The sequence below is a fragment of the Lethenteron reissneri genome, chromosome 17 (genome assembly GCF_015708825.2).
Source record: "Lethenteron reissneri isolate LAM-NWPU_2019-01 chromosome 17, ASM1570882v1, whole genome shotgun sequence".
Classification (NCBI taxonomy): Eukaryota; Metazoa; Chordata; class Hyperoartia; order Petromyzontiformes; family Petromyzontidae; genus Lethenteron; species Lethenteron reissneri.
This window is the reverse complement of record NC_083795.1, coordinates 1,302,808-1,325,503: the sequence shown is the minus strand read 5'-3', so window position 1 is coordinate 1,325,503 and position 22,696 is coordinate 1,302,808. Positions and strand designations below refer to the sequence as shown.

General features: G+C 48.7%; 1 protein-coding gene across 1 annotated transcript in view; it reads right to left on the bottom strand.

Moving 5' to 3' along the window:
- Nucleotides 1-14,124, bottom strand: part of LOC133343269 (disintegrin and metalloproteinase domain-containing protein 12-like) — a 79,764-nt gene extending 65,640 nt beyond the window's left edge. The window contains exons 1-3 of the mRNA XM_061552726.1: nucleotides 13,677-14,124; nucleotides 7,287-7,405; nucleotides 2,326-2,402 (exon numbers count right to left, since the gene is read on the bottom strand). Of these exons, the coding sequence (XP_061408710.1) occupies nucleotides 2,326-2,402; nucleotides 7,287-7,405; nucleotides 13,677-13,743 (263 nt within the window). The 5' untranslated portion in view covers nucleotides 13,744-14,124. The remainder of the gene's footprint in view (nucleotides 1-2,325; nucleotides 2,403-7,286; nucleotides 7,406-13,676) is intronic.
- Nucleotides 14,125-22,696: the final 8,572 nt, after the last annotated feature.

Sequence of the window (22,696 nt, the reverse complement as noted above, 5' to 3'; positions counted from 1 at the left end):
GAGTCGACGCGGCTCACCCCCCCCCCCCCAGCGCCACTAAAACGTCGTTTGTCAGTGCCACGACGGTTAGCGTTCAGTGACCGCTTCACCCCGATGCCAAATTAGAATTTTAAATCTGCCCGTGACTTCACCCCTTTTATCAATGCCGGCGGGGTAGTGCGGCGAGCGGAGCAACGTGCGGTGCGGTGTGCGGTGTAGAGCAGCGCGTGCAATGGTGCCCGACTGCGCTACCGCTCCTCCTTGCCGACCAATGTCACGACACATGAAACTGGCAAGGACCCCATCCCTCGCCGCTGTTGCCCGCCACTCACACACTGCAACACTGCTTCACAATCACAATTCACGCAATGAACCCACCTCAACGAAAGCCCTTATGCACGAATCGAGCCCCACATCGCAATCGTAACCGCTGTTCCTCAGCTTTAATTCTCGTGCACACCAGCCACTAAAAACACATTCCTACTGCGGAGGGAGCTGGTAGGAACGTTAGATTGCTCGGTCAATGGCCAGGGTCAATGGTGGTCTGGCGTATTCCGCAAATATGCCCGACTGTGAGGGCGGGCACAAGCCGGCGTGAGTAGGTTAAACGTTGAGTTTTATAAGGGCACCACGGGGTGACCAGCCCCTCCCCACCCAGCCCCACCCCTCCCACCCCCCACCCAGCCCCACCCTCTCCACCCAGCCCCTCCCCACCCTCCCCACCCTCCCCACCCTCCCCTCCCACCCTCCCCTCCCCACCCAGCCCCACCCTCCCCACCCAGCCCCTCCCCACCCTCCCCACCCAGCCCCTCTTCACCCTCCCCACCCAGCCTCTCCCTCCCCACCCAGCCCCTCCCTGCACGACGGACGGACGGACACAATAATCCCCTGTGGGCTGGTGTAACCAGGAGGTTCCTACCAGTAATAACTCACATATCCAACTCTGACCCGAGTTACAGTAACGTAAATATCTCCAAAGCCAACTGTAACGGTTCCTATCCAAGGCCATCACTTTTAAGTGTAATCCATTACTCTCACTCAAACGCTCCAAGTTTTGTTGTATGGAGCGTCGGCGTTCATGCAAATAGCCATCTCCCAATCAGCGAGGAGCCACAGACAAGCTGGAAGGCAGCCAGGCGGGCGAGCCAGTGCCAACAATGGCCCAAGCTCTGCAGTCCTCTACATGTGAAGATGTATCCAGCCAATTAATGAGGGCCGAAACACGTGGGAGGAAACCGGAGCACCCAGAGAAGACTCACTCGCGCGAGGGGGAAACGCCCTATTCCATACAGAAGGGACGGCTGATATAGTCCGCGCTATGCTGTACCGCCTTCTCCTTGCAAGCCAATGAATGTATGCATGTACGCTGGCCTTCTTTCGCACCGTACATAGCCAACCATTCTATTCGGAGATGCAAAGATATGGCACCTTAGCGCCCACAGCGAGGGAGTTTTGCAACATTGTTGCTATACACCAACCGTCGCCCGCAGAGTGCTCTCCACAGCGCCGCTGATGCTCATTTTGAACATGTAATTAGATCGGTACTTAATAAAACAAGGCACACAGTCAGGACAGGAGTTCCACTGCCAACGGAGCCCAGTGTTGGAAGGGAAACTTCTAAAGTAAACAATATACTGATTACATTGGAGCTTAGGTAATCTGTAATGAAATCTGTTACAAGGCTCGCAGTAACATGGGTAATTGCTCATTCTATTAGCTTTTTCATTAAATAGCAATTGTTTTAAAATCGTATGCTATATATTAATATCACCACCATCATTATTAGCATGAGGCAAAGGCAACTTTTCAAAAAGTAATCACTCCAGCACTTGCTGTGTTGTATGGGCCAGATTCACATCTTGATAACAGGAGGGTAAGACATTGTGCCTTGGAGATTTGCCTGTTATTGGTCGTGGAGACGTGGGCATGATTCCTCCACAAGACGGAAATACAGAAACACTCTTTAACTTATAAGTTGGGACCATGTGTTTTCTTGCCTGAGCAAAGCTGAAGATAATAAGTTCATGAAATTTGGACAGAAGAAATAAAATAGTGATGCGATGGTGCGTCATCTGCCGGCTTTGCAACAATTTTACAGTGTCGTGTATAAGTTCCGACGTCCAGTCGTGACCATCTGGAGATGCGGAGAGAAATATCGATCCCGTTAAATAAATATGCATGATCAGGTGACTTACAAGCGACAACCTGGTCAATTTTAAACAGGCGACTTGTGCTGACCTTGAGCACGGTTGGCTACGCCCGGTCCAAACGGAGTTCAACATGCGCACGTACGCACAACACACGCGGTGCGATGATCGTGGAGTTTGCAATGTTACGGCTGCTCACCTGTTCCTCTGCAGGTTGAGGACGCGCGGCTGTCCCGCGACCCGCACGCTGTACCGAGCTGCCGCTGGAAACTCCGCCTGTTCACACGCGCCGCCGCCATGGAGCATTGGGTGAAAAGTTGCCCGCGCAAAACTCAACCGGGCCAGTTTTAATCCTTTCTTCTCCTCACTTTGGCATTCAAAGCAAGTTCACTCCTCTTGATGCTGCCGTGGCGGCACTGGTCAGCACACTGAACTCACGACCCCGAGGCAGCTGAAAAAACGGAGCGATTTCCCTGTCCACGCAGCAGTGTCAATCAATGGGTAGACCGCGGTTATAGTCGATTGGTAGAGGGCACGCGCAGTGGGGTAAAGTGTGGGTGCTCACACGCCTCACAAGACGTCAACAGAGAAGAGTCGACCAAATACAAACTAGAGGTGCCGGGGGGGTCTTCTGTAGGCAGTGCTGTGAGCGAGCGATTGCTGGCCTGCAATATACTTCTCTTCTTGCACGAGACTGAATCAGAATTAACAAGTTCAGATTCGGCATAATATCGGTCTCGTGCATGAGGTATGTTCAACGAAAGTTTAAAATATGAATCAAAGCCCTGATTGCTTGTCATTAACAACGTAACAGGAATATGAACCTCTCGCATGTTCAATATAGTTGGCATGCGGTAGAGACTAGAGACTAAGAGTTGTACGGCGGGCAAGAGCGAGCAACATTGAAGTTTATCTTGAAACATGGCAGGAAGACGTGGCTGGGACAGGAGGGGCATGGACGCCCATTCGAGGCGGGCAGACCTGGCGATGCGAGCGCGCTAATAGCATGGAGAGGTTAGTGACCAACGGAAAAGCAGAAAACCCAGATGGTTAAATCCCACAGCAGCTGTGGGAATTAACTGTGGGATTTAACGGAAAGAGCGATGGAAATCTGAAGCGCCGTTGACAACATTGTCAGCGGTGACTTCTTTTGACCTTTTTAGGTTCAACTTGCTTATAAATACTGCACAATCTTTTGTCTTAAAGGACTTTAAGGAAATCATGATGCAGTCCCCCGTGTGAGAATCACTGCCTCTAACCCTCATAATTATGGGTCGTGGATGATGCATCACAGCCAGCTACTGCCATCAACTCCCATGAATGTTGGAGGTACGAGACACCAGCCACCTAAAAGTTTGAGCAACGCACCGAACATTATTATTATAATAAATCACACAAATAAAACAACGTGTTAATGCTGCTTAAGCAATATCAACAAATAAAATCCATTCAAAATGCAATTGCTTTACTCTCTCACAAACATTGCTAATGCTGTGGACTGTCTAATGCCCTTCCCGAAGGCCTGTCAGACTCAATGAGCCTCCGTCGCCATACTCTTTAGGAAGCATTCCTTTGTGATGTGTAGAGTGCTTCACCATATGTTCATCATCCGTTATTTAGACACAATAATTTTAACCCTCATATATAGGTCACATTGAACTCTATCTCGAATTCTCGTCAACCAGAAAACTGAGGTCTTCAAGCTCACACACTGGAGAACCTGGTTTCTTCTTGAGTGAAAGCCAAAGATTCAAACCCTGATTCTCAGAATGCTGTCTCTATTCATAGAGCATCAAAACGCAATGCGGGTCCTCATCTTGAATGAGCGGCCGTAAATTGTCTGCCCAGCTGTGGTTGTGAAACGCAGAGCCACAGGCAAACACACGAAACTGAAAAGACACGAACACTCTGTCCACTTGAATGAAGGATGGAACACGGACAGCGTCCCGCTGGGAAGCACGCTCACATCGCAGGGCTCCACTGCTGGATTCCACGCGCAAACTTTGACCCATATCCCTGGATGCACGTCTCCTCTTGCTTTCGTGCATTCTTTGGTTCAGGAAATATAAAATACACGTCATGCAATTTCTCTCCTTTTTTATTGATGCAAAAAATTGGATATGTAAAATTAAGAAATATATAAGGTAATTGTTTCTTTATTTTTACATAAAAATGGTTGCGGATACCAATTTCACCAAGCGGAATTTGTCAAGTTTTTCTTGGACAGCCAATGCAATTCCTGTGCCCAGTGCCTGACTGTAATTGTTTCCGTGAGCAACACGACCCAGCAACTTCCCTTAAAGGCAGGCATCAGAGCGTTCAGCCTTTAGAGTATGCGTGCTTACGGTTCACAAACGACTGCTAAACTGCGTTTGTGAGCGTCAATGCTCCCGTGCAAAGCACGCTCACAGTTGCGAAATCTGCGACAACATCAAAACCAAACATCACCGCGTGGAATAACCTGGAAATGACACCACAAGCTCTTCCCTTGGCACCCTTCAGAGTTCGACACATAACACGAACTCACAACACGTGCGCACGCGTCATCTGTATGACTGAGGTTGCGGCTGAAGCTTCCTCTTATCATCCGAGTCAGTCTGATTCGCGGGAAACGAGAACTAATTTCGCGTTAATTGTGTTGGCGGTTGTTTAACGCGGCCATTAGCTGGCCAGGCTGAGGCCGTCACCTTGCTAGGCCCGGGCAGCGAGTGCTTGCTGCTGGGTGGCTGCAAGGGGCTCAATGCTCTCAGTGCCGCGTGCTCAGCGCTCGTCTCTTCACGCACCCCGATGTGGCAGCTCGCTCGCCCGTCTAAGTTCATATGAATGTGAACCGTATTTTTTTATCATTCATGGTTCAAATCAAGATGGTATATAAACTTAAAAATGATTACTGAATAACATCATTATTTATGCCACACAGCTGCGTTCGATGACAAATTAAGCCATTTCCTCTTGCCATGTAATGGTCATTAAATCATGAAATTGTCTTGTGACTAAACAGCCACGTTTTTAAAACTACAATTTTCTGGCTTTTATCATCACAGTTTTCCCATATGTGCTGCCAGTCAAATCACTATCATGGAACCATAACAACCTTCACGTCATTGGTGTGAGAGGGCATTCCTTCGCCAGTCGGTGCCTCGCTATCTGGCTCAAGGGGCTGCGCAAGCCAGAGGAGGATGACGAGGGAGGCTGGAAGCTGTGGCTACTGCAGAGGTCGCAACCGGGTACCTGATACCCATACCCTACCCGATACCCGGCTACCCATACCCGGCCGGGTACGGGTACCCGTTTGCGACCCTGGTGCGGCCGGGTACGGGTACGGGTAAGGAATCAAAACCCGTTTGCGACCTCTGGGCTACTGTGCTACTGGGGTCATTCCATGCTGCTGCTGATAATGATGATGATGCTGGTGATAACAATTATAGTGCTAGGTATGATGGTGATGATGCTGTTCAGAGCCTGTGAGTTATAAGAAGTGCACAATGAACTCTGTTTGGGAGTTTACCTGAGGGTGCTAGAAAGGCCCTTTATACAAGATTAGAATGTGATGCGCCATGATACAATCACAGTGATTTTCCAAAAATCCATCAATTTAGGTGCACGTTATATCCCTCAAAGACGGTGGAGCTTGATTAAAAAAAACCCAAACGTGGGTATAATTGTGTTGCCAACGCAGTGGTGAGTAGCCCGGCTGAGAACCAAGTACCGGCTGCAGGAACCCCTCGAGCCACGGCTGCCACTCTCGCACCGCACGCGTGCCTCCGTGCCCCCCTCCGTGGATACCGTCCCCACCGCAAACGAGACACACGCCCTGCCCGAGCCGACGGCGCGGCCGCCACGTGCTCGTTCGAAGCGCTGCTCGCTGCGATCGTGGAACAAAGGGTGACATCAGCCCACAGCTGGGGGAACACGTGCGACGCGCCCTGCTGCACGTTCCATGCGCGCGCGTTGGAACCTCCTCGGCTCCCAGAGGAACGCCGCTTTAGGGGTGAGGATGTCACTGGAGCGTAACGATTGCAGCGAGCGATCCAATAGCCCGTTGGCTGTGAGCTGTAGTGGGGCCAGAGAGACCCTTGTAATCCTTGCCATTTGCATTCAGTGTTTTTACTTTGTTTCCGTTGGCTATCCCCGATTTACCTGAGACACGCCGACCTCCGATGGCTCTCGGAAGCTAAAGAGGGTTAAGCCTGGTTAGATAAGGGCGCCACAGTGGCGAGATGTTAACTACCTCGCCTGGTATACAGACGTTTCCATGTTCTCCCCGTGGTTACGCAGACTTCTCTACGGGTCCTCCGTTTTTTTCCCTCCACATTTAGAAACATACGTTTAGAGTATTTGGCTCCTAGAAATATCCATATGATAATCCACTTGGTTGAGCTATCACTTGTGGCCAGGTCGCTTCTGAAAAAGAGCTTTGTAGCTCAGTGGGCTTAACATGGTGAAGTAAAGGATTGGATGCTGCCAGACAATACCCCTGGTGTTGTACGCTTGGGCTGTGAGCTAGCCATGTGATGGCCGGGCGACGATGAATTGTTGACTATATCTGTGCGGAGCTTTAACTGCTACCCTCGAACGTGTTGATGTTTGCCTGATACCCAAGTTTCCTTCCAACATGCTCAACGCTCATTCATGGAATTGGCCAAACATCCCAATGCAGGACCCTTCTGAAAATGTGTTGACACCTCATGAGGCTTTTGAGCTGAATATAAGGGCATTATTACTTTTAAGACGCAGTAGCATGGCGCTCATATTCTTGGTTCTTTCGGTAAAGTCACGTAGATAGACAAAAACAAATATTAAAGCAAAAGACCCATGACGTTTTGATCGCAATACAAGCGGTCTTCTTCAGGTGGAGAGAAAAGAGGGCATGGCGCTCATTTGTTGAAATTTATAAAAGGCTCCAGCCATGTACATCGGTGGCAATAGCCATCTGAAGGTGTTCAGCACCTCCCCTTTGCCGAGTCGAACTTACATGAGCATCAGGTATAATGTGTCAGCACTGGGGAGACAAAGAGAGCCAAGCGCGCTGCCGGGCACCGTACCACGTCACGTTCCACGCCAGCTCACACACGAGTTCCCAAACGCCACTCGCGGCTGCGACCTCCAGGGGGCTACCTCTGGGAGGAGCTCCATACCACGTGGGCCCGGTGCTTCTACCTGTGTGACGTGGGGAAGCCGTGGTGGCGCGGTGGTCTCGCCGATGCGCCGTGGGACGAACACGTCTCGCCCGCTCCTCCGCCCGAGCGGCCCGCTGTGCACACTCTCAGCTTCAAAGCCTGGTGGGGGCCGGGGGGGGGCAGTCACAAACCAGAGCCGAGTACAAATTAAATGTTAGAACGCGAAGGCAGCCACCGCCAGCAGCAAGCCTGGTGTGCGTGGGAACGCCGTTGCTTAAACTCAGATCTTTTGCTCGGCAGGTCTGGCGCACGCAACAGAACGAGTCTTCGGAGGTAAAGGAAGCAAAATGGAATTAGAATTAGAAGGCGCGTTCTAAGATCAAACGCTCAGGAGTCAGATCGCATTTCCAGCGTCGATTCTTAAAATATTTGCGGGGCTCCTCGAGGCCCCAGATTTTGCTGCAAGGTGAGAGACGTCTCCTGTGGGTGGGTGCAGAGGGCTGATGAAGAATAACGAGCGAGGCAGATGAGGAACGGAGGCGCGGGGAGGCTATGCATGCAGGTGGGAAACAAAAAAAAAAGATTGTGGCATTGTTTCTTAAAGACGGCGGCAGAGCGGTGCCAACAGACAGGTCTGTTCGACTTCCTCTCGCGCTCCTCTACGCCTCCTCCTCCTCGTCGTCGTCGTCACCCCGACCCCGTCTTCCTGCCGACAGCCACTCGCTCACGCACGCTGAGCCGGGAGGGGCCACTTTCCAAATATAAACACGCGCTCGGCCCTCCGACGTGAAGTTTCCCCTGCACAACGACTTCTCCGGATGAAGGGAGGGAACCTTGGGTCTCCCAGCCGCTACAGCTGTTGCTACAGATGAATACAATGATCGTTATTCTTTGTTTACCCACAGAATAGCACGGTTGGCAACGAACGGTGCGAAAGAAGTTCATTTTACACACGTACGTTCATTCATACAGAGGAAGGTCACAATTGAGGACAGTCGGCTAATTCCACGGGTGGTTTTGAGAATGTCCCAAACCCAGAGCACGCACATCAAGCAGATTGAAACATCCGCTTGATGCGCACTGCCTCCTAGCAGCAGCTTGTCGCTGTGTGCGTGGGTATCTCATGAACATGATTGTTCAATCTCTATGTCATCCACTAAGCCCACTACAAAATTGCTGCAATTCGAAGCTAAACATTCACCCCTATGAGAAGACCTCTTGTGTCATGAATTTCACGAGGTCCATGTAAGTACAGGCAGCAACATTAACAATTACCCGATAAGAAGCTCATATAGGAATGAATGCTATTTTATTTAATGCAGTAGTCCCTTGAAATTATAATGTTATCGCAAACGCGTCAGCAGGATACACATCAAAGATGCTCAATCTCGTTTACACAATCTGACGCATCCGGAGTCTGCAATGTCATATCCAAAAACAAAAATCATTGCCCAATTAGGTTATGTAACAAGTTTTCTATATAAGTATCGCCGTGCCTCTTGGTAACACTGTCCTCTCTGCAGACATGGGACATTCTTTGGCCATTGGTGTTTGGGAAATGTTCACTGTGGGAAGGACGACCTCTTTCAACACTTTTTTTCTCGAGCTCACCCCACCACCCCTTGATCTCCCCCTCATAACCACCACCGTTACTTTTCCCTCTTCATACTCTCATTATGCGGCTTTCACTCATTCCCCAATGCATTCAATTCATTCATCGTCATTACTGCCGTCAATTTCACTCTCACCGAATTCACGCGTCACAGATTTGCCCCAATTGCTTCCTCTCATCTATTTCATTCACCTAATCGCCACCACCACACACACACATGTACCGTTGTGAATTCTGTGTAAAGTGCATCGTGCAAGGCACTTTATACATTCCTTTTAAACAAGAGAAGCAACTCAAGTGGTGTTGTACTGCATGTAGGAAGAGTCATGCATATCGAATGCTATGATGATTTCGGACACGATTCCAGTCAGAGACATTGTATAGTACTGTCACGTGATTGTCATTCTTGCACGCCTATTCCTTGGTTTGAAGTTCCAAACCATTTTTGTTTATTCTATATAAAGCAGAGATGCATTGCAAATTCCAGTCGTGCAGTGTCCATCCATTGCATTATGGGCAGTGTGCGTTGGGTCATAACCAGTCTCGCAAATCAACTAGTCCAATTACCTCGAAATGAGCAAAGCTACCAATCATTATTATCATTACAATGTATTTATTTTCTGATTTACCTTCACCCGTATTTGTTCTAAGAGTAATATGTATAACTTTGCGGTGTTATTCCGGCAAGCTTAAAAATAGCTCCATTAATTTACCAGACCTATTTATGTCAAGACGAACTAAATGGCTGGTTGCATTCTGCAAAATCTTTGCACAAATTACAGCGGGCTTTGAAATGAGACCAGAAAGCCACTTCCTGTTACCCTTACGTTTCCTCGGCCGGAATCAATGTACAGCTGGAAGAAATCTGAGGAAACCTTCGCCCTGTTAAAATTTTTATGCAAAGAGTGCAAGTATTGCAAACTATACACAGTTTAAGTTTTCTGAAGGTATGTCTTATGAAAATTATTCTCTAGTTCTGCGATGTAAAAAAAGGGGATTCGTCGTTTACTGAACTTCTGAGTATGTCCACATCGCGTGGGGGTTCTCCAGGCAATGTGGGTATGATAATCAAAGTACTGCATTCCCTTTGATCTCACGATCTTCGACTTTGATATGTGAACCTTGAAAAGACTATATAACAAAACTCACTTGGATATATTCGTGATTTTTTTTAAATTGTTGGTGTCATGACCCATCCCTGGGTTTCACAACCAATGAGGGTTCAGGGTGAACTCGTGCCCACTGTGCCACACAGCATCCTTGCACACGTTGGCCAAACACTCGGGAAGACAATGCCATCTACAACGATTCACACAATTTCCAGTTTCTCTACAACAGGTCTGTCTTGCCCACAAGCGCGCAATTCAATCCCAGGATCGGAGCCGTGTTGCTCATGAACGGGGGTCGGCAAACTGCGGCTCTCTTTAACGGACTGCTGCTGCTGCTGCTTTGTGGACGTTATTTATGAAGGACCACCACCATCTCGGAGTCAGCACAAGCATTGCGGCTCTTGAAATATTGAGTTAGTTTTTTAAACAGAATTCGAAAACAATGTCTCTTCTTGTTATTTTGGTTGCCAATCCTTGCCTCATGCACGGTGTGTTGGACTTCTTTGGCGCCGTACATGGCTCACCGTGCTCGTCAGAGGTGCTCTGACAGGGCCACGGCGTCATCCCCCAGGGCCCTTTGGTCACCACGAATAGGTCAACAAAATTGCACGTGTTCTCGTTTTAAAACAATTCACTGCACATCATCTCTGCTGAGTTTGTGATATTCACTGGCCCTCACGTGACCGCGAAAGGAAGCATTAATGAGCCACCGTGCACGTTTATTTTCTCTGCCCTGATCAGTATTCACGATCGCTCTTTCTAGTTGAAAACACTCCATCTGAGAGCCACAAGGAGAAATGTTTTTTTTTTCTCTTAGCCATCTTTTTTGTTGTCGCAAGTGTAGCTGACCGTTTTTAAGTTCACACAGAAATACCATTCACTAAATCTTGATTAAGGGCAATACACAAATTACATCAATGTACAATACTTCCTACTGCAAACGAGTGTGGGACGATGCTTATCTCTATTGAGGGTCCTGGGAACGAGCTGTGTAAATTCCGCATTGCTATGGCTGAGGCGAGTCAAACTGTTTATTTAAACCTTCTTCTTGGTTCTTTCGGTAAAGTCACGTAGAAGGGAAGTAATAAAATAATAAAAATAAAAATAAAACATAATAAAATAATTCTCACGACGTTTCGGCCACAACGCAAGCAGCCGTCCTCAGGTGAAGAATGAAACACCACCAAGCTTGGAGCGTGTATTTATGCTGGGTTGGAGGGGGGGAGGGGGGAAGAAGAGCGCCTAAACAAAATAATTTGCATATCAAGAGGAATTTAGCATATGGAAAATGCGTAGGAGGTGGGCGGGGGGGGGGGTTCAAATTAATATTATGCCCGTGCATTATGCAGGATTAGCAGCATCAAAGGGAGGGGGAAGGTTTGCATTATTCATAGTTTAGGCAGGAAAGTTTAGACCCACTGTTAAGGCTCAGTTTAAAAAAAGAAGTGGTCTACACCAAGGCCGTAATTATAATATATATTGGGCGGGACACCCCCCCCCCCCCCAATATTCAATATGCTCAAAATGTCCCCCCCCCCCCCAATATATGGCTATAAAATAGATTTCTGTTCATATGATTGTGGTTATGGTTGTACTTTATTAATCTCTAATCGCTGCCATTACATACAATGAAACAAGAAAAGAAAAAAAGAGCAATGTAATACAATACACCATTAGACATTATTGTAAATAAATTTACTAAAAAGTCCATCCCATGTGTTAGTGATTTTTTAAAATATTTTAGGCAAGAAATTCGTTTTAAAATTTAGATTTTTTTTTCTGGGAGGGGGGGGGACCCCCAGACCCCCTGGAAGATTTGGTCCCCCCCCCCCAATGTTGACTCCATGGCTACGGCCTTGGTCTACTCCTCTCTACAACAACGACGTGTGCACTGTGCGCTGTTGGACCGCGTGTATGAGTCACATGCACAAGCTTGCCCCGATGAAAATTACGGAAACTGTTTCGAAACAAAGATATTTTTGTCAGTCACGTGCAGGCATTTCAAGGGTGGCGGTTAACTGGAAATATATATGTTACATTTTTTTTGTTGATTTTAAATACATATCTTTGAGGTTGGAGACAGCAGGTCCGGTAATTATTTTAACTGCGGCAGTCCGTGAAGGAGTCGGGTGAAGTTGTGGACCGATGATCTAAAAACTTGCTACAGAGTGCCACACTGACGACACCCGTGAGTCAGTGCCGTGGGGTCGTGTTGATCGCCATTGAGAGTCCCCGTGTGGGGAACGCTCCATGAACCATGAACGGCCTGCTGCTGGTGACAACACTTTACAATGAAAGTTGAGTCGCAGTGAAATCCCACAGGTGTCAGCAACGAGCACAACATGGGTTTGCACATCCTCCGTGAAGTACTTCGAACATAAGAGCTGTGTGCAGCCCCAACATCTACACGGACATAATGAAGGCACTGCTGTGTTGGCAGTTTGTGAAGAAGCCCCAATCCCAAAACACAGCACTTGAGCATTGCCTAATCCTGTAAAATCAAACATATAAACAGTGAAAACTCTACTATTTTATATTTTATTTTACCTGGTAAGGTCCGACCTGGCCACAAATGATACCTCAAAGAAATGACTTATCACGTGCACATTTGTAGCAGCTGCCACATACTCTAAACGCGTGATTCTAAATGTGTGGGGGGGGGGGAACCGAAGAAAAATCCACGCGACCACAGGCAGACAGACATTCAAAGTCAAAATATACAGCAGCAGGCGTCAGGGTCTTGATCGATTCCACGACCTCCTTGTATGCCAAGCGAGGTAGTTAACATCTCATAGACACCGTAACTGGCTGAAAAAGGGGTAATTACCCAAAACGTCAAGTAAATAATTTTATTTTTGTTTATGAAGGATACTCACGAACCACCCCCCTCCCACCGAAATATTCAGGGACGTGAAAATCGCTCCACAGTTGCACAGCCCTAACTCGAGGTCTGTGTCCCTAAACCTCATGAGGTACATTAACAGAATGAAAGCATACAGTGTAGATAACAAGTACCAACTACACAGACGTGTTAATAAGTACACTCATAACATGTCACATGTTCGCAGACTAAAACGGCAACACTATACGCAGAGAACTCCACAGGTGTGTTCAGTGAAAGCTATAAGATGCTTACACCTGACTAAACTACAGGGGTACATGCCCTGACACAGATACACACACTGGGAATGTACACCTTGACAACACATGGCGACACAATGCCAAAACAAGTGTGAATTCTCAAACTCGACAGATACATTGAACGCTGAACTTTTCACGCACGTGTATCCACTGGTCTAGAGTGTTGGCTTGTGCACTGAAACACAGAGGCAATACAACACACAGGCACTTACACTGACACACAGGTACATACACACACGCGCAGGTAGAGACACTTTAATACACAGGTACACAATGGAACACACAGGTACACACACACACAGGTACACACACTTTGACACACTTTGACACACAGGTACACACACACTTTGACACACAGGTACACACACATGTTGACATACAGGTACACACACAAACACACAGGTACACACACTTTAACACACAGGTACACACACTGACACACAGGTACACACACACACAGGTACACACACACCTTGACACACAGGCACACACACAGACAGGTACACACACACTTTGACACACAGGTACACACACACCTTGACACACAGGTACACACACTGATCCTCACCTGCCCCCTGCCCCACGTGCCAGAGGCTGCACGCAGCTGCGAGCAGCAGGGGGCCCAGGGGCTCCATGAACCCCCTGACCCCCCGACCCCTCTGGACCCCGTCCCGAGACCCCCGTCTCCTCCTCCTGCTGCTCCTCCTGCTACTCCTGCTGCTGCTCCTCCTGCTACTCCTGCTGCTGCTCCTCCTGCTGCTGCTCCTGCTACTCCTGCTCCTCCTGCTGCTGCTCCTTCTCCTCGCTCCTCGCTCCTGCCCTCTCGGTAGCGCGACAGGATGAGGAGCAGTGAACCTCAGCACTGATGACGACGACGACTACGACGATGATGATGATCCAGGGTGCACAGACTTGAAGTCAGCTGCTGCGTCGTGAGTGCAGTGGCTGACGATGCACGGTGGTCTCGGCTTGAGTGGGAGAGGATGGGGAGAAACGAGAGGGGATGTGATGGGGGGTGTTGCAGCCCTCGTCACCCCCCACAACTGCCAACTTCTTGCACCCTCCCACCCGCTTCCCTAGCTCCTCCCCGCGCCCTGAGCTGGACTCCAAACACTCGCCCCCCACCACCACAACCACCACAACCATCATCATCACAGCGAACCAAACTCGGGACACACGCCAACAACAACAACAACAACGTCGACGTCGCACGCGCCACGGAGGCACAGACGCAGGAGGCCCGCTCTGACATCCTGTGGCCAGTTGCTGGCAGTGCATGGAGTTTGGGGAATTGGTGGCGGAAAGGGGTTCTCTTTTGAGGTCGTCAAATCGGTGTTTTGCATTGCTGGTAAAGCGCGTACAAAAAAAAATCGGTTTGAATTTTTTTACTGAGAAGTTAACTTGGATTTTTTTTTTTTACTGAGAAGTGAAGGGAGCGACCGTGGTGTAATGGTTGTCAGCACGCTGGACTTCCAATCCAAGAGTTGACGATTCCGAGAAGTCTGCTCAGCGTGGGAGGTGTGGATAGAACATTACTCTAGAGCTCCCTCGTGAGTAGTCAGCAGTGGTGTCGGTGAGAAATTGCAGGACTGCACCTTTCGCCTGCAACTGAGAAACGGGACAAATGCAGCACGCGGTGACTGCCACTCTCGAGGGGGCTCTAGAGTGGCATGGGCCCTTGTACCTCGTGCATCGCCTGCCAATCAACGCGTTCATTACTAAAATTCCATTGGAATCGGTTACCGGTTTTTCGCTTTCAGAATCGAGTCTGAAGACGGTTACCGGTTTACCATGAATCGTTCAACATCCCTTGATTTGAAAATAGGTTTTCCCCTTTTTTCTGGCAACAAAACAGTTGTGTTAAGTTGTTAAACACCAAACTGAAACCTTTTACAAGGAATCATGCCTGCATTAACCGCAATACTTGTGGTCAGAATGCAAACAAGAAACATACTCTGATAATGATTTATCATTGGACCACGGAGAGAAAGCGCCGCTTGCCGTCGACATGTCTCAAGTGCAGGAGCACGTGGTTTGCCGCGTGCAGGTCACACCGGGCAGCACTGAACTCCCTTCCTCGGGGGCTGCAGACCCTGCAGAGGTCGCGAACGGGGTTTGATTCCTTACCCGTTCCCGTACCCTACCCGTACCCGGCCGGGTACGGGTAGGGTACGGGTATCGGGTACATGATTGCGACCTCTGGGATGAAGCCATGTTGCAGGCGCGGGTGGGTTGATTCTAGGAACTTGAATTGTGAGAAGAGACAAGACGTTGGGAAATGAGTGACAAACAGTTACTCACCAGTGACTCACGGTCTACCCGTACCCGTACCTGGCCGCACCAGGGTCGCAAACGGGTACCCGTACCCGGCCGGGTACGGGTAGCCGGGTATCGGGTAGGGTACGGGTATCGGGTACCCGGTTGCGACCTCTGCTGCAGAGTCTTCAGGCTTTCGTTTCAACTGAGCTCGCAGTGAATCATTCGACGCGTTCTGCGCACGGCGCTCGCTCGCCACAGACCAGCAGGAAGACAGCCGCGCGATGAGCCAGCGCCAAGAGTTGTCCAAGCTCTGCGGCCCTCTATATATGAATGTGTCATCGGCGAATTAATGAGCGTTTATATACGCGGAGAACATTCAAGCGTGCGAGGGGTGAACAGTCTCATACAGACGGAAAAGGTGGAGTCCACATTTTTGCTGTACCGCCTTCTCCTGGCGAGCCAGGGTATGACAGCGTGCAATGCAAATCGGCGTGAACCAAGGGGAACATTTCACGAAAGGAAATGTTATGCGACTGGCTACATGAGTTTTAAGTACAGTCGTGTGTTCAATCTAGATATACTATTGTCTTTTTCTTCGTAGAATACTTTCTAGAGGCGGGATAGAACAATGAGGGGACATTGAATCGTGGATACCGGACAGAGAGGAAAAGAAATGTAAAGAATTGTATCATTCGCCCCGTCATCAGCCAATCAGGGGACTCCCCGCTACGTGCACACGAACGCTGGATTACAAACGGTCGGTCTGGCATCGTGAGATGGGTTTCAAAGCGACAAACCCCGCACGAGACAAGAAAACACAATCACTGCTTCAAACTCAGACAGGAAGTTTTATTTGGAACTCCACTAATCATGCTTTGAAGCTCCCCCAGTAAACAGGGAACGTTGGGGGTTGTCCATAAATGACGTCACACACCTAGGGGGGGGGGGGGGTCAGACATTTGTGACGAGGGGGGGGGGAGAAATGTGACGTCACATCAAAATGCGTAACTTTAAATAAATATAGACAACACGTTCTACTTAATTAAATAGACGTTTTAATAATTGTTTTCTCCTACAACATCAGAGTGCCACATTAAATACGCACTACAATGACAATAGTTTAAAGCGATTTGAAGCATGTTTTATTGGGGGCGGGGGGGCAGAGCTTTGTGACGTTATATTTGAGGGGGGGGGTCTGACTTTTTGTGACGCCGTGTGACGAGGGGGGGGGGGGGTCAAAAATCGTCCAAAATCGCGTGACGTCATTTATGGACGGTCCCTTTGGGCCAACGTTCGTCCAATGGTTACAACCACATACCAACAACGTTGGCCCAACGTCGGTATGTTTACTGAGCAAATGTATTGGTGGAAATGTGGCTGGGTTGTGAAAAAAAACAGCAACACACTTCCAGCTGCAACGTGCAGCCAGCCGTGTTGCTACCCGGTGTTGAGAGGGCCTGACCGCCTCGCTTGTTAGAGTCGTCATCACCATCATCATCCTAACCAATGGGCGACTACTGGGGCGTGGATTTGTCATCAATTAATTATCCCTAGCATCGCTTCACAGAGCGCTCTCTCAGTCCATGGATTGACACTGATATAGGGATGGGAATTGTGTGAGATCTAATTTAGATGATTACGCTGCAATACATTTCCACATGATAAGCCACTTTGCTGAGCTATCATTCGTGGCCAGGTCACTTCTGAAACAAACGTTAATACCTCAGTGGGCTTCACCTGGTGAGATACAAAGGGTTTAGTTTGATTTTTATATTTCTCAGTGGTTTGTTTATGTTTACTATACTTTGCACTCCTATGCCCCTACTGGACATCCGTGAAACAGATCTTCGCAGCTCATGGGATTCCTCCTGCAGGCCAATAAAGACGATGATTCTCACGTGCGGTATGAATGCTGTGAGGGAGCCCTAGGGGCCGTCCATAAATGACGTCACGCAAATTTTTAACGATTTTTGACCCCCCCCCCCCTCGTCACACGGAGTCACAAAAAGTCAGACGCCCCCCTCATCCCCCCCTCAAATATGACGTCACAAAGCTCTGCCCCACCCCAAAAAAAAATATGCTTCAAATCGCTTTAAACTATTGTCATTGTAGTGCGTATTTAATGTGGCGCTGCACTCTGGTGTTGTAGGAGAAAACATTCATTAAAAAATATATTTAGTTAAGTAGAACGTGTTGTCTATATTTATTTTAAGTTGTGCATTTTGATGTGACGTCACATTTCTCACACCCCCTCCCTCGTCACACATCGTCACAAATGTCTGACCCCCCTCCGTGTGACGTTATTTATCGACGTCCCCCTAGAGTCCCTCCAGAGCTTGTTTTGGCCACTCGTCCACGCTGGCCAGACAACTCGGACAGGGTGGAATGACCCACACGCGATGTGCTTGCGGTGTTAGTGCATTGGCTGACTCTGGCTTATCTACTCCGCATCAGGCCACCTGCTATAAGACACTGCTTGCCGGCCGCTTGCGTTCAGATATCCCCTGCGTACCTGCCGGGGGAGGCTTGCTCTCAAGTTGTCTGCACGGTCTGGGAATGTCGCGCTTGTATTGCGTACGCATTATTTGACGCATTAGCGCAGGGAGGGGGGGCGTGGGAGGGCATCGGGCAACACAGCGTTCCACGTGCCCGCTGCTTGGATCGCATGCAGTTCCAGCATCGCACGCACGCGCACCGCTTGGGAATCGCATCCCTTAAATGTGGTGGGTGGGTGCAACCCCCCTACCCCCCCACCCCGCAGCCCGTGCGTACGCTCGCCAATGTATGCAACTGTGTGTGTGCGTGTCTGATAGCCACGCACACAAGAAGGGAGATCTTTTTTTTAGACGTCCGTTTTGGAATTCTGGTTGGTGCCCGTGGAGTCCGTGGCCGGGTGCCGCCCTTGTAGCGAGGCAGTCGGGCAGAGCAGCATGTTGAGGGTGGCTGTGTCTCGCGGTACCAACCTCCCCGTGGACGAGGGGGACTTGAGCGACCCCTACTGCAGCCTGCGCTTCCAAGGTGAGGGACCCCCCCCTTCACCCACTGATCTTTTTTGCTGTGATCCCTCCCTCCTCAGTTTCCTCCCTTTCCCTTCCGTGCCTCTCCCTCCCTCACATCTCTGTGAACCTCCCTCTCTTGAGTCCACGTTTGACAATGTTCTGTCTGCTGGCACTCACTCGGTGATAAGAGTTCGTATTTGTCGGAGAGCTTAGACGAATGATATTCTTCCACACTTTGTTGGGACGCAAACCATCAACAACTCCACGAAACGAGAATAATAAAATGAAACAACACTCAAAAAACGCACAGGTGGATCAGGGACGTATCTTGTGGACTGCAATTTATTTGGCCTCCTTCCAACTAGGCTGGTAGAAGTTGTGCAGCACATCATGAAATCTGCGCGATGTCGCGATCACGTCTCAAAAGCTCTGCCTTACAGATGTGCACACGCTGTGAGGTTGACACGAGTAAAGACCCTGTAACTAAATAAAAAAGAACTGGCTGTTATGTTATTGATAATATTGAACATTTTAACATTGCCCACAATGATATATTTTTTAATATCTATACAGCACTGTATCTTTGAAGTTTTTTGGTGATATGAGACTGTGAATACATTACTCTCTCATTTGATATCTTTCCACAACGCCTTTCCTCAACGTCTTAACAGATAAAGCGCGTTGTCAATTTGTCACTTACAGCGGTATATACTGCCACCACTTTCCGTTTATTGTACTCACTGCTCTTCCACGCATCTTTGATTCTTGCCGACGAGTTCAAGCCTTTCCGAACACTTGGACGCAACACCTTCCGCATTTGCATCCAGAAGCGTGTTTCTCTGCTGCACAGCGGGAAGGCCAACGTAGGCAGCAGTCATCGGAGTGCAGATCTGATGTAGAAAAGCCAGACAACAAAACGGCGGGACGCCTGTCGTGGTGCAACGGTCACCACGCCGGACTCGCACCGCAGAGGTCGTAAGTTCAATGTCCCGGTGCGGCAGGTGAGACAATGGCCACGTTTCTGAACCCCCCCCCCCCCCCACGACTCTGTCCACCCAGAAGTAGACATTTGTACACCACAGCGAGTCGATTGTCACCGCACGTGGTGGGGTCAAGTGTGGGTACTCCCGTTACTAAGATGCCTGGACGGCATGGAAGAGTAGGCCAAATACTATCTAGTGCTCCCTTGAGTGAAGGTCCCTTCTGTCAGCAGTGGGGCGATCGTAACGTTTCAGGGCTGCAACGCTGCACTGAAGTGCTACGCGCATGTGCTCATTGTTGTGACTATTCAAGATGATGTCACTGCTGAGCTAATACCCGAGTTGCAAATGAAGCTTGGACTACACAAATATCCCAACTTTATTCTGGAAAATCTGTCAGGACAAGTAATGTTAGTGAGCACCTATGAAGGCGCTCACCAGGATCATGCGGCAAGCGCCAGGTATGATGCTGCCTTGTCAACTTATTGTTGACACTGCCATCCCCGTGTACAACATTTTTTAGGCTGAGTTGACCTAGTGTGGGCCAAGTCAATGATCATATATCAATTCCCACAAGTGGGTATGGCCAGGAATTGGAACCTCGCTAGCTTACTCACTCGCGTCCAAGTATGGTGTGCTAACCACCAAACCACCTCTCACAAAACAACAACCACTGTTCTCCACGAAATGCCTGTAACATCACGACAATGCTTGTGCCAGGCTATGTGCACTTTAAGGCCACGCGAAGTGTTGGAGGCTCATTAACAAGAGGCCACAGGACAGAACCAGATTTTATGGGTTAACTGCCTGAGATGACTGACAGATGCACCACCTCTGCTCCCCACTGTGCCAACTTGCTGTGTTATAGCTGCCCATCGCCCCACTTGTTGTGAGCGTCACTCCTCTGCTCTCTGCTGTTGTTGGGTGGGGACCACCTCATAACTGCCCAGTAGCACCCTTCATGAGCCTCCTTCATAGAAGCCGATCTTGGCACCGTTGGTACCAGTCATCTGCAAATCCACCGCTCCACATTCACCCGTACCACATCAGTCAATCTCTACTCTAGCATATGCCACAACCATTTCGCCTACTCTACCTGGTCAAAACAGAAGCTGCTTGGGCATTCAGTGGCTGGTCATGCGGGCTACATGACCCAGTCAATGGAGGCTTGCCTGCTGTCGGAGCTCACTGGTGAGGCTGTCCCAACCATCTCTCCACACATACACACAGTGCACTGTAAACCATTGCTTCAGCCTGCATGGTATTCATCTCCCGGACACTCATTCTGCTATTAATACCCCAGTAACGTGACACTCGCCTCTGGACAGTCCCAGTTATGAGCCACTAGCAGGCTGATGGTCTATAAGTGGTATTGCTTCACTTGTGCCTCCCTTGTGCTGTCCAGATCAGAGGTTTTTCCTTTGCATAACTAAACAAAATCTTGCACTTAACACAATCTGCATGTACACAATGAAAGGCCGCAGTGTTTGATTATTTATTTTACTCGAGGGCACAGCTGGACATGTTTGTTTGTTTAGTTTGAAATTTCAGCTGAAGCTATGAATTGCTGGGGTGCAGACAGACAGTGGCTGAAACCCTGTGTGGGATATCGAGGCATTTCACAGTGTTCATGACCTTTCGTAGACAGTGCCGGTCTCACTTGCAAAGCAAAAATTTTTTCCCTATTTCAAGTACTGTATTGACAAACACTCCGACTGAACTGTGAACAAATTCCGTGCAATTGGAAGCCGTTCTGCAATGAACTCTGGGAAAATTTGTGGATGATAGATAAATGTAAGAATGTGGCCACGGACAATGGGAGTTGTGGGTAATAGGGTCGTGGAGAAGAGGAGTTATAGAAATCACTGTTTGAGATAAACAAAAATTTGCAACGAACACTTGGATCATCACAATTATAGTTGTACAGTTATTAAAATATGTCGACTGGAGGAGGAATCCGATGAGCTATGAAGCTCTTTTTCACAGATGTCCAGGAGGGGCGGGTCAGCGAGTTACAACAAAAACAATCAGCAAGCTACACCGACAAACAACGACTTTCACAGTTATGCTGTAAATATTTTATGAAATGTAGTGTCAAATATTTGGATGTGAACTAATGCAATGGTTGGCCAAGGCCTACTCTCGCAAAGCTTCAGAAATGGTCTCCGCTCCACTGTGCAGTCTTTTTAACACTTTAATTTGACGGTGAGCATTGCATTCAAGTACTGTGTAGTATTACTTACACCATGAAGTACGGCAAGACCATTGCACTCGTTTTCTTACACGAGTGATGATGTTACTGTAGTTTCAATTCACTTAAGGAACGTCATGTCCATTTTTTCTAATCTCCTAATATATTATTTATGGTGACCGGCTTCATTCGCTCAAGTGCAGATGAAGTGCGTATCACAGAGCATGGGAATGGCGACGGTGCGGGGAGACCAATGTAGCAGTGGATAGAGCAGGGCTCGGCAATCTGCTGCTCAAGAGCTGCATGCGGCGGCTCTTAAAGTGCCTGCTTCGTGACGTCTTCAAGGAACACCGTCTTGGATTCACCACAATGCATTGCGGCTCTGGAAATATTGCTTCTTTATTTTTATGCCAATTCTAAACAAGAAATTATCTTCTTGTTATTTTGCTTTGCCGACCCCTGGGAAAAACGATGGATGATGATGATGTTGATAGCCTGATCTACTACCACTGTGATTACAGGGCAAACGTTTTGTTAAACGTAGTTCAGGATGGATGGCTATCACAAACACAAGAAGACAACACAAAACCTATGCAAATATTGAAACTTGAAAGAGACATTAAAAATTTGTGTTTGTCTTGGAGGCCGTCCATAAATGACGTCACACACCTAGGGGGGGGGTCAGACATTTGTGACGGGGGGGGGGGTGAGAAATGTGACGTCACATCAAAATGCGCAACTTTAAATAGAGACAACACGTTCTACTTAATTAAATAGACTTTTTAATAAATGTTTTCTCCTGCAACATCAGAGTGCAGCGCCACATTAAATACGCACTACAATAACAATAGCTTAAAGCGATTTTAAGCATGCTTCATTTTAAAAATGGAAATATGTTTTTTTGGGGGGGAGGGGGGCAGAGTTTTGTGACGTCATATTTGAGGGGGGGGGTCTGACTTTTTGTGACGCCCTGTGACGAGGGGGGGGGGTCAAAAATCGTCCAAAATCGCGTGACGTCATTTATGGACGGCCCCTTGTACCAAATCCACAAGTTGCAGAGAAACGTCGCCTTTGCTCGGTAGCTCTCCCCTCCGTGCAGAGCCACGACGAGCAGCTCCAGATACGTCCTGGGCAGCGTGCGCGTGCCCGTGTGCGTGTG